At 36.5% G+C, this 11,909-nt stretch overlaps 1 protein-coding gene across 5 annotated transcripts in view; it reads left to right on the forward strand.

The window, feature by feature from the left end:
* Positions 1 to 4,326, forward strand: part of KCNC2 (potassium voltage-gated channel subfamily C member 2) — a 364,348-nt gene extending 360,022 nt beyond the window's left edge. For 2 of the 5 annotated variants that reach the window (XM_044277131.1, XM_044277133.1), the window contains one exon: positions 2,488 to 2,549. In XM_044277131.1, the coding sequence (XP_044133066.1) occupies positions 2,488 to 2,549 (62 nt within the window). Of the gene's footprint in view, positions 1 to 1,693; positions 1,831 to 2,487; positions 2,550 to 4,216 lie in introns of those variants that run through there. The other 3 variants (XM_044277129.1, XM_044277132.1, XM_044277130.1) reach the window with 2 other exon arrangements.
* The last annotated feature ends 7,583 nt before the right edge of the window (positions 4,327 to 11,909 follow it).

The following is an 11,909-nucleotide window of genomic DNA, read 5'->3' on the forward strand; positions in this document are numbered from 1 at the left end:
ATTTTAACTTGTTTTTGTATATTTGGACAGACACTATCACATGCAACGGAGACTGTGTGTCCGAACAATTTTATCCAATACAAGACCTCACTTTCAGAACAAACTGGTTCTGTTAAAAAGTGAGATCTATATTGGGTATCAGCCCCAGTTTCGGGAGGCAGCTTGATGATTTGATCTGTTTCCAAATTTTTATAGATTTTGATATAGAGTGTGTATATTATATACTTTATTTCATTTTGGTATATACATTGTTTGCATTTTATGAAATTTTATCAATAAATTACGTCCTATTTACCTTCATATAGAGTGCCCATCCACAGCATCATAATATAACAGCTAAAAATAAAGGAATGACACTGTAAAACAATACTGTTCAATACGAGATAAAATGGAATAATCTACGAAAAATAAAAATAAATAATTACGGTAATCTATCTCTATCTGTCTATCTCAAAACACAGGATAACCAAAAAATGCAAAACATGTTAACAATGGCCTTGATATTCTTACTAAACATGTATTTAAATTGTTTATAGATGAAATGCTGTTGAATTAATGAAAGACTGGCTCTAGAGAATGGCAAATTCATTATAATACTCCCCTTAAATGCATGGTTGCCTGCATTAGCTTGACAGAGTTTGAAACAAATAACTTATGAATGGAAGGTTTGTTTCCATATGCACCTAGGTTCTTGCTGTATAATTATTTGTCAAGGACATTCCAAGACTGAACTTAGCACTTCACATGTCGCTTTTTGTGTATTTTATTATGCATTTTTGACCATACAGTTTAGGGTACTTTCACACTTGCGTTGTTTGATTCCGGCAGGCAGTTCCGTTGCCTGAACTGACTGCCTGATCAGGCAAACTGTATGCAAACGGATGTCATTTTTTCTGACTGATCAGGCATTTTTCTGACTGATCAGGATCCTGATCAGTCAGAAAAATGCCTGATCAGTCAGAAAAATGCCTGATCAGTCAGAAAAATGCATTGCAATACCGGATCCGTTTTTCCGGTGTCATCAGGCAAAACGGATCCGTTTTTTTTTTTTTTTTTCATTTTTAAAGGTCTGCGCATGCGCAGACCGGAATGACGGATCCGGCATTCCGGTATTTTGAATGCCCGATCCGGCACTAATGCATTCCTATGGAAAAAAATGCCTGATCAGGCATTCAGGCAAGTCTTCAGTTTTTTTCGCCGGAGATAAAACCGTAGCATGCTACGGTTTTCTCTTTTGCCTGATCAGTCAAAACAACTGAACTGAAGACATCCTGATGCAAACTGAACGGATTACTCTCCATTCAGAATGCATGGGGATATACCTGATCAGTTATTTTCCGGTATAGAGCCCCTGTGACGGAACTCTATGCCGGAAAAGAAAAACGCAAGTGTGAAAGTACCCTTAACATGCCATATTGTTCCAGCGAATACAATTGTAGATCAAATCAAGACCCTGGTATGACTATTCTAAATATAATAAAATGTAAGCCTTGCTTCATTTGTATCAATTTTATTTTTTAAAGCATTTAATTTAATATGTGGGGTACGATTGACCTATAAATTGTCTCAGCTCTTCATTACTGTTGACATAAACCTTTTTGATGGGCTCATAATTGATTGCATTTCATTTTACTGTTTGTCTCTGTCTTTTTCTGGTTGAATTCAACTGATGTCTGTGCAATATTTCGTAAAGGATATGAGAAATCCCGAAGTTTAAACAACATAGCTGGCCTGACTGGCAATGCCTTGAGACTGTCTCCAGTAACATCACCCTACAGTTCACCTTGTCCTCTCAGACGATCTCGGTCTCCTATCCCATCTATCTTATAAAGCAGACTACACCAGTAGAATTCTCTCAAGTATGTTTGACCACATAATGGAAACAATTAAATATAGCATAAATTTAGGCTCTATCCAGACAATATAAACACTGCATAATCTCAACTGGAAATGCTAGGAAACACAATTTGGTCAGCAGACATTTCACTATGATGTTCATAAAGTTATTTATCCTGTGGAGTTTGTGCATATCTACTGACCGTCTGATTTCTTTCTGGCAATAAAAAGGATAGAATATGGATGGATCGGCCAGTATATTTAATTATTACATATATTTTCAGGGACATACAGCTATACCAATGTGCTTCCAAATGATAACCAACACTTCATTGAACGTTCATTTCTTGTGAGTTTCTGATCCATTCTGAAGATGTCTGGGATCCTGTCTTTACAGCTCGCAGTGTAACAGATCAGACCATTTGCATGGACCATCCCGTCTACACATCATATCAATGCAATGTCGCAGATTACAGGAGCTACAAAATGGCTCCGAACATAAGCTTGGCATCTTATCATTCGCTAATCAGTTGTCCTGCCAGTAGGATTTTGTTTTTATCTTCTTATTTCCATTGGTATATTTAGATGATTTTTTATTTGTTTAATACTGTGTAATAGAGTACCGAAATGTCTCTGGTTGTTTGCACACAGATAACTGCAAAGAGGTTGTCATTACTGGTTACACGCAAGCAGAGGCCAGATCTCTTTCATAATGGCTTGGGAAGGCACAATACATGTGAAAAAGGTAACTGCCATCCAGGCTTGCAATTTTAAGCTAGCGGGTCTTCTTCTTACACAAGGGTTCTACGTTTCCACATGCAAAATTCTAAGAAGTAGACATAGAAACTTGTGTACTGCATGTTTTAGTTAAATGATGAGGGCTGTATATTTTATTGAGGATTTTTTTTTGACCAGCCTTAAACATCTACAATCAAATTTGGCATTTTTAAAGTCAACTTTTTAAAAATTATTTCTTTTGAAATGTGTTTGTCATATATGTTCATGTTGGTTTGTCTAACCAGTTGTTAAGTTGTTTCATCCACCTCTCTTCAAACACTCAAACTGTGCCTGTACACAGCTAGTTCAAGGCTGCATTCTTTTCTTTTGCGTTTTGCTGTGTTTTATGTGCTTTAAGTATGGTTGATGTTCTACTGAATTGAATTATGTAGAAAGTAAATTACTTATTTTTGACCTAATATAAAAGCCATTAACCATTACCACTTACTGCAGCAAGTCATCTATTTCTAAAGAGAAAATAATGTTCAATTATGCTACATTTTGGAATAGGCCAACTTTATTACTCGAGCTGTTGTCGAGTTATATTTACCAGCAGTAACAGTCAGATTTTAGGCACTTTGTACAATAAGAAATACATTCAATATGAAATAATCAACAGCTAATGAGTGATTGGTTGCCTATTCTTAAAGAGATTGTCCAGAAGTAGTAAAATAGTTCTTTTTTCAGAAACAGTGTCACTCTTATTCATGGATTGTGTCTAATATTGCAACTTTGCCCAATTAAATTGAATATGGATGAGACAATACCAGACACAGATCAGCAGCAAGAATGGCACCACTTCTAGAACAAAGCAGACCTGTTTTACTCATACAGGACAACTACTTTAGTTTATTGTTAATTCAGTTTTTAGAAAAAAATATTTTTTTTCAAAAAGAACTATACTAAACACTGAAGTCATTCTCACAACTTCTCTATTTTCAGAGTAAATAGTAGGTAGCCTTTTGATTCTTAATTGTGGCCCTTGATATCAGGTCAATTTCGCATCCTGTAGTCACTATTATAAACAGTATATCACTTCTGCCTGTGCAGCAGAATAACGTATAACATAATGACTATAGTATTAACTTATAATGTTTGTAATATTAGATAGATAAATGATAGCTAGCTAGATAGATAGATAGATAGATGGATCATACACAATTTAGGGAAGGATGACTGAAAGCAAAAGTTGACGGAGCACATAGGATGACTATTGATACCCCTTGAAGTACCTAACTGCCCAGTACTCCAGGAGGCTACAATCTGATTTACAGGCCTTGTGACATCTGACATCAGTGTTTAGATTACCTGTTTTATTAAAAGTTATGATGTTTTGGGCTGGTGATAAGAGGAAAATAGTGTAGGAAAAGCTTCCTGTTAGCAATCTGACCTAAGCAATGTGTTTTATTAATAATGTAATTTTAATTCTAATGGTATATATCAGATTCAATAGCATGAGCTTCAAAAATTAGTTTATAAAGAAATCAATACTGATTATTATATTTTAGAATACAAATACAAATGATATAGCAATGAAAACGTTGGTAGAATATTTTAACCAAGGGATTAATACAATATTTGGTGCTGCTGTTATTGACTACAGTGTTATACGGAATTTATCATGGATTTGTCACTGCTGAAAAGGGGACAGTGGAATTTAGCCATAACAAGGACTATACTGGAAAGAAACTCCTGCTGGTGAATGGGCCTTAGATGTATGCCTCTCATGTTTCAAGGTAGTGAAAAAGATCTGATGTCCAGCTTGATCTGCAAAGTGCAACAATCATAGACTGAAATGTTTCAGAGGCCAACAACCTAAAAGGTCTGTGCTGGCAAATTAGCTGTAAATAAATGTGAGCATGGAATATACGCTATTTTCCTCAATATGAGTACATGTCCGATTGTACCTATCGATCAATGTATGTCTGTAAAATCCCCATACATTTGGATTACCTCACAATCCCTGCAGTACTCAAGTTTGTGCTGTAGATTGTATAGAAATGCACATAAAAGCTGTATGTTAACTTATCAGGATCTGTTTAAACAGGTCTATCCTCATTTATTGCTGTTTGTATTGCAGACAATATATAGTACAGTAGGCTCCAGTTCACTAAGTGGTGCTGTTCCATTAGGCATTGTAAGACCGATAGACACAAAGCTGCCACAGTGTCTACTGATGTTGTCTTCTGGAACACCACCATTTAGTACTCATGGACTGTGATTCATAACCCATCAGAGAAGTGTCTTGTACTATCTTCCCTTCCTAGAATATTTCATGTTATACATGCCGGAATTATTTTGCCATTGAAAATGTTAGTTAGCTGGCAATTTTTACCATCCATTCTATGAGATAAAATGTAAGTATTACCGAAAAAATCATGGTGGCATAAACATATTAATAGTGTGTGCTTAACTCCATTGCTTTGTCATCACTACAGGATCCAGCAGCATAATTATTTGTTGTATAAGAATATTAATTTTATTTTTTTGCCAAGGAAAGAGATATCTTTTTATCTGTGCTGTGCTATAACAATGTGAATTGTTACTTGTTACTCTGTCCATGATAATGTACATTTCGGTTAATAAAATAAAATATTTTTCCTTTATTTAAAGAATAATTTGAGTTGTCCTTTTATTCCTAATCAAATGAGTAGTTGAAAAGTATGTGATGATTTTTCTATTCATGTGGTCATATGACCTAGTTCTGCAGAATGTAACATGGATTAAATCTAATATCAAAGAAATTACTGCGTAATCAGGACATAGTGTGCTATTATACTTTGTTAGTACTGGAAATATGCCTAATAGTGGGCAGTAATAAGGTTAATTAGATAAAATAACAACATTGCTTAATGGCTTCATTACCAGGCCATTTTTTCATTTTCACGTTTTTGTTTTTCAGTCTCTACCTTTCCAGAGCCATATCCTTTTTCAGTTCACATAGCTACATGAGGGCTTCTTTTTTGCTGGATAAGTTGTTCTTTTTAATGGTACCATTACATTGCATACAAAATATTGGGAAGATGGAAAACAATCCAAATGGGGGAATTGAAAATAGTGCAATTTTGTGGGTGCAGTTTTACAGTTTTTACTGTTCCATGTGTGGTAAAATTGACTTGTTACCTTCATTCTCCAGGTCTGTATGATTACAGCGATAACATATTTTTATAGTTATGTCTCATTTTTGCAGGGTGATCTGTAATTATTTTTTTTTATACCATTTTGGATTGTGTATAGCATTATGATCATATTTTATTTAGTTTTGGAAGGTGAATCAACACAAAAATGGTGACTTGGGAATTTTGCTTGTTTTTTCCATTATGGTGTTCAATGTATTGGATAAATACATTCACATTTTAATAGTACAAGCATTTTGGGACATGGTAGTGTTTATTTTATTATGGAGGGAAGAGGGACAATTTACATTTTTATATATTTTAAAGTCCCTTAGAGGACTTGAATATGCGATTTTCAGATCACTTCTTCTACACACTGCAATAAATTATCATTGCAGTGTATGGGAGATTTGTTATGTTCCTGTTGAGCCCTACCAACTGCATGCCTTCATAAGAACTTCAGCTATAATGGATTCTTCAGAGAGACTGAGGCTATTACAGAGAAGGGATGGCTACAAAGCCATTCAGGCCATAGAAAGCAACCTCAGATACCACCATCTGTAAAGACATTGCCACTGATGTATATATAGTTGCATGGAAGTAGGGAAGTGGCTGAAGACACTACAATTTAATTTCATTAATCTGCTGCATAGGAAATAATTTTTTAACCACTCCAGGACCGCCGTACGCAGGATTGCGTCCTGCCGGCGGCCCTGCTCTTCTGGGTGGACGCATATACGCGTCCTCCCGCGATACCCGAGATTTCCTGTGAACAAGCGCACGCAGGCGCGCGCGCTCACAGGAACGGAAGGTAAGAGAGTGGATCTCCAGCCTGCCAGCGGCGATTGCTCGCTGGCAGGCTGTAGATTTGATTTTTTTAACCCCTAACCGGTATATTAGACGCTGTTTTGATAACAGCGTCTAATATACCTGATACCTGGTCCTCTGGTGGTCGCTTTTGTTTGGATCGACCACCAGAGGACACAGGTAGATGTGTAAAATAGCACCAAACACTACACTACACTCCCCCTGTCACTTATTAACCCCTTATGAACCCATGATCACCCCATATAGACTCCCTGATCACCCCCCTATCATTGATCACCCCCCTGTCAGGCTCCGTTCAGACGTCCGTATGATTTTTACGGATCCACGGATACATGGATCGGATCCGCAAAACACATACGGACGTCTGAATGGAGCCTTACAGGGGGGTGATCAATGACAGGGGGGTGATCACCCATATACACTCCCTGATCACCCCCCCTGTCAGGCTCCATTCAGACATTTTTTTGGCCCAAGTTAGCGGAAATATATATTTTTTTTGTTAGTTTTTTCTTACCAAGTCTCATATTCCACTAACTTGTGTCAAAAAATAAAATCTCACATGAACTCACCGTACCCCTCACGGAATCCAAATGCGTAAACATTTTTAGACATTTATATTCCAGACTTCTTCTCACGCTTTAGGGCCCCTAAAAAGCCAGGGCAGTATAAATACCCCACATGTGACCCCATTTCGGAAAGAAGACACCCCAAGGTATTCCATAAGGGGCATATTGAGTCCATGAAAGATTGAAATTTTTGTCCCAAGTTAGCAGAAAGTGAGACTTTGTTTTTTTTTGTTTTTTTTCTCACAAAGTCTCACTTTCCGCTAACTTGTGCAAAAAAAATAAAATAAAAATTTTCTATGAACTCGCCAGGCCCCTCATTGAATACCTTGGGGTGTCTTCTTTCCAAAGTGGGGTCACATGTGGGGTATTTATACTGCCCTGGCTTTTTAGGGGCCCGAAAGTGTGAGAAGTCTGGGATCCAAATGTCTAAAAATGCCCTCCTAAAAGGAATTTGGGCCCCTTTGCGCATCTAGGCTGCAAAAAAGTGTCACATCTGGTATCGCCGTACTCAGGAGAAGTTGGGCAATGTGTTTTGGGGTGTCATTTTACATATACCCATGCTGGGTGAAGAAAAATATCTTGGTCAAATGCCAACTTTGTATAAAAAAAAAAAAAAGGGAAAAGTTGTCTTTTGCCAAGATATTCCTCTCACCCAGCATGGGTATATGTAAAATGACACCCCAAAACACATTGCCCAACTTCTTCTGAGTACGGCGATATCAGATGTGTCACACTTTTTTGCAGTCTAGGTGGGCAAAGGGGCACATATTCCAAAGTGCACCTTTCGGATTTTGCAGGCCATTTTTTTTTTTTACAGATTTTGATTGCAAAGTTCTTCTCACACATTTGGGCCCCTAAATTGCCAGGGCAGTATAACTACCCCACAAGTGACCCCATTTTGGAAAGAAGACACCCCAAGGTATTCTGTGAGGGGCATGGTGAGTTCCTAGAATTTTTTATTTTTTGTCGCAAGTTAGTGGAATATGAGACTTTGTAACAAAAAATAAAAAAATAAAAATCATCATCATTTTCCGCTAACTTGTGACAAAAAATAAAAAGTTCTATGAACTCACTATGCCCATCAGCGAATACCTTAGGGTGTCTACTTTCCGAAATGGGGTCATTTGTGGGGGTTTTCTACTGTCTGGGCATTGTAGAACCTCAGGAAACATGACAGGTGCTCAGAAAGTCAGAGCTGCTTCAAAAAGCGGAAATTCACATTTTTTGTACCATAGTTTGTAAATGCTATAACTTTTACCCAAACCATTATTTTTTTGCCCAAACATTTTTTTTTTTAATCAAAGACATGTAGAACAATAAATTTGGCGAAAAATTTATATATGGATGTCGTTTTTGTTGCAAAATTTTACAGCTGAAAGTGAAAAATGTCATTTTTTTGCAAAAAAATCGTTACATTTTGATTAATAACAAAAAAAGTAAAAATGTCAGCAGCAATGAAATACCACCAAATGAAAGCTCCATTAGTGAGAAGAAAAGGAGGTAAAATTCATTTGGGTGGTAAGTTGCATGGCCGAGCAATAAACGGTGAAAGGAGTGTAGTGCCGAAGTGTAAAAAGTGCTCTGGTCATGAAGGGGGTTTCAGCTAGCGGGGCTGAAGTGGTTAAAGTTGTAGGTGGAGAGTTAAAATTGCAGACATAATGACTGCTTATTGTTCTCATGATAAACACGCAAACATGCATGGATTACTATAATGCGAGAAGCCCTGGGAGGTGTGGTACTCTAACTCATCACCCCTCACACCACCCTGGTCTGACTGATGGCCTCACAAAGAGGAGAGAAAGTTAGACTCTGGATAGGAACTAGTTTACATGTAACTTCATAAATGATATTTAGAAAACCCATTTATATACTGCATCTATAATTTTTTTTATATATGAAAATAAAGGTTGTTAAAAAATAATGGAAATATCTCTTTAAAGTCTATCCTGTTTTTGGTGAAGTGCTACTGATAAATATTTGGATCTTCATGTAAATGCACAACACAATTTCGACAAGTTCAGAACATCATTTTGTGAGTGCATCTGTTTTACAAACCATTATCTAATTTGAAAATCCTGTACTGACAATACAGTGCTCTTTCCTGTGACTATGGTTACACTCTGCAGATCTAATCATTTCTAGTTAATATAATTTTAACGTTAATATGAAAATCTAATACTTTTAATCATTGATGAATTGTTTTGGTAGTGAGGCTTTTTGATATTTGTAAGTTGCATATTATTAAAGATGAAGAAATCTATCATATCTATAACAATTTATGGAAGAAGGGTAACCAGTTATATTATAAGGTAAGTGGAAGTTGAGGAACATTGGAATGTTCTTGTGATATTACCAATTATAACCACAAACTAAAAGCTAAACAATCATTTTCTTAAAATATAATTCAACATAAAACACAAAAAATAATAATAACTTTCTTGATGTCCCTGAGACATACTTACAGACAAATAACTTTTAGGCCTAGTTCACACAAACTTTTTTTTGCGAGTGTACAGGCCGTTTTTTTGTGTTCCGTATACAGTCCGTATACGGAACCATTCATTTCAATGGTTCCGCAAAAAAAATAGGAATGTACTCCGTATGCATTCCGTTTCCGTATTTCCATTTTTCTGTTCCGTTGAAAGATAGAACATGTCCTATTATTGCCCGCAAATCATGTTCCGTGGCTCCATTCAAGTCAATGGGTCCGCAAAAAAAACGGAACACATACGGAAATGCATCCGTATGTCTTCCGTTTCCGTTCCGTTTTTTCTGAACCATGTATTGAAAATGTTATGCCCAATGCCCAGCCCAATTTTTTCTATGTAATTACTGTATACTGTAAATGGCATACGGAAAAACGGAACGGAAAATGCAAAGGAAACGGTAACACAACGGAACTCAAAAACGGAACAACGGACCGCAAAAAACTATAGAAGCCATACGTTCGTGTGAACTAGGCCTTAGGGTGATTTAATTTATTGTGTTGCCAGGAGAATATTTAACTTTTCTTGCCCATGTAGAACTTGCAAAGGCGGATATATAGGTCTTCAATGATAAGATGGTAAATAAAAAGATTGTTTAAACTCTGCAGAGAAAAGGGTAGAGTTATAAATCCTGTAAATGCTGTTTTCTACTCATGCACTAAATTTATCACAATGGGTCATACTGGATGATTATTTTGTTTAGTCACTTTTGTCTAACTGAATACGAACTAATGGTTGGCTTACTTTTAGTTTTATGCAAAATGTGCACCTTAGGCCACTTCCATTTCACACTAATCTATGACCCTTTTCAATTAAGTCATATCTCCTTGACCAGATAGATTTTTCCAAAACTGTTTAAATTGGGCCACAAATTAATTGTGCCACAAATATGTCAGTTTGTACCACAATACCAAGGTGTAAATGTGGGCCACACTATTTTGCAGTAAGAAAATGAAATCCACCATTTATCATCTTATTCTCAGAGTTAGATATACTATGTACGGTAGTTGCAGATATAAAAAGACCTCAGTCCATGAACTTCAACCTTTTATACTTACATACTGCACTTTCTTGACAGATCCCTTGTTTTATCATCAACATTAACACCAGTTGCCCTGTATATTGTGTTTTTTTTTTTAGCTATTACTAATTCTGCAGGAGCATCTTATATACAGTAACTATACAGTTCAAAATGTAAAGAAATACTTACACAATTTATAATGAAATTGAACCTTAAAATTCTCTAATAAAAATACTTATCACATTGTGTTTTATGAGATACTTACTGTATTCATATAAAGGTATTGTATCAACTTCCAAGCTACTCACCTCTAGGATAAATTAATGTAGCTTTCTTCATAACTGAGATTTTCCACTGTAATTCACAAAATGCACAGGTGGACAAACATACTTCCTCTGTTGCTGTGGTGTCCATCCCCTTTACAGTTACCTCAATGGCTGTGACTATGAATATATACTTTTCATCAGATTTCCCCACAGCTTGAAAAGGGATGATATGATGTCTGAGAAGTTGCAACCTTGTTTAAATTGGACAGTGATAAATCAATGAAATTTCCTAAACATATGAGAACCTATAAGTGATGTTTTTAATTTTTTGAAATGGTGCCCGGAATTGAACTACATGATCTCTGCATGCTTTCACATGCTTTCCCTAAAAAATGAGCAAATACAGTTTCCTGTCATAGTGCAGGATTGGGCTGTCTGTTTTTCATCTTGATCCATCAGACGGCACTGCATGCAGGATCATACAGTGCCATCAAACACAAGAGGGATCATGCCATCAGTCTATTAATTTATGTGGCATAGGCATGAAGGGAGGCAACTAGAAACTTAATATTTGTGATCCTGCCCTGTTGTACAGATTTTTTGGAACGGCGTCTTAAATACCACAAACACCATATGCAACCTATTGCTTTCATTTCAAGCCAGATAGTTCTCCTCCTCTTTCTGATTTCTCTATCCACAAGGAAAGTGACTTTAGCTCGACATCTACTGGCAGCAGCTTACATCCTTATGTCTAAATACTATTCAGTGCAGCAACACAATATCTCTGAAGGAATAGTCCCAAAAGATAGATCCCGTATATACTGTAGGTTAGAGGAGCTGACATATTTTGGGAACATTGGAGCATGGAAAGGTTTCTTAAAACTTGGCACCCTTGGAAATCTTATAGAAGATTAAACAGCTGCTCTCAATTACCCAATCTAAAGACATCTCTGATTCTCTTCTTTGCCTTATTTTCCCATTTGTCCCCCCACCCTATGTGGGCTGGTTCTAAG

The sequence above is a fragment of the Bufo gargarizans genome, chromosome 2, assembly GCF_014858855.1.
Source record: "Bufo gargarizans isolate SCDJY-AF-19 chromosome 2, ASM1485885v1, whole genome shotgun sequence".
NCBI lineage: Eukaryota > Metazoa > Chordata > Amphibia > Anura > Bufonidae > Bufo > Bufo gargarizans.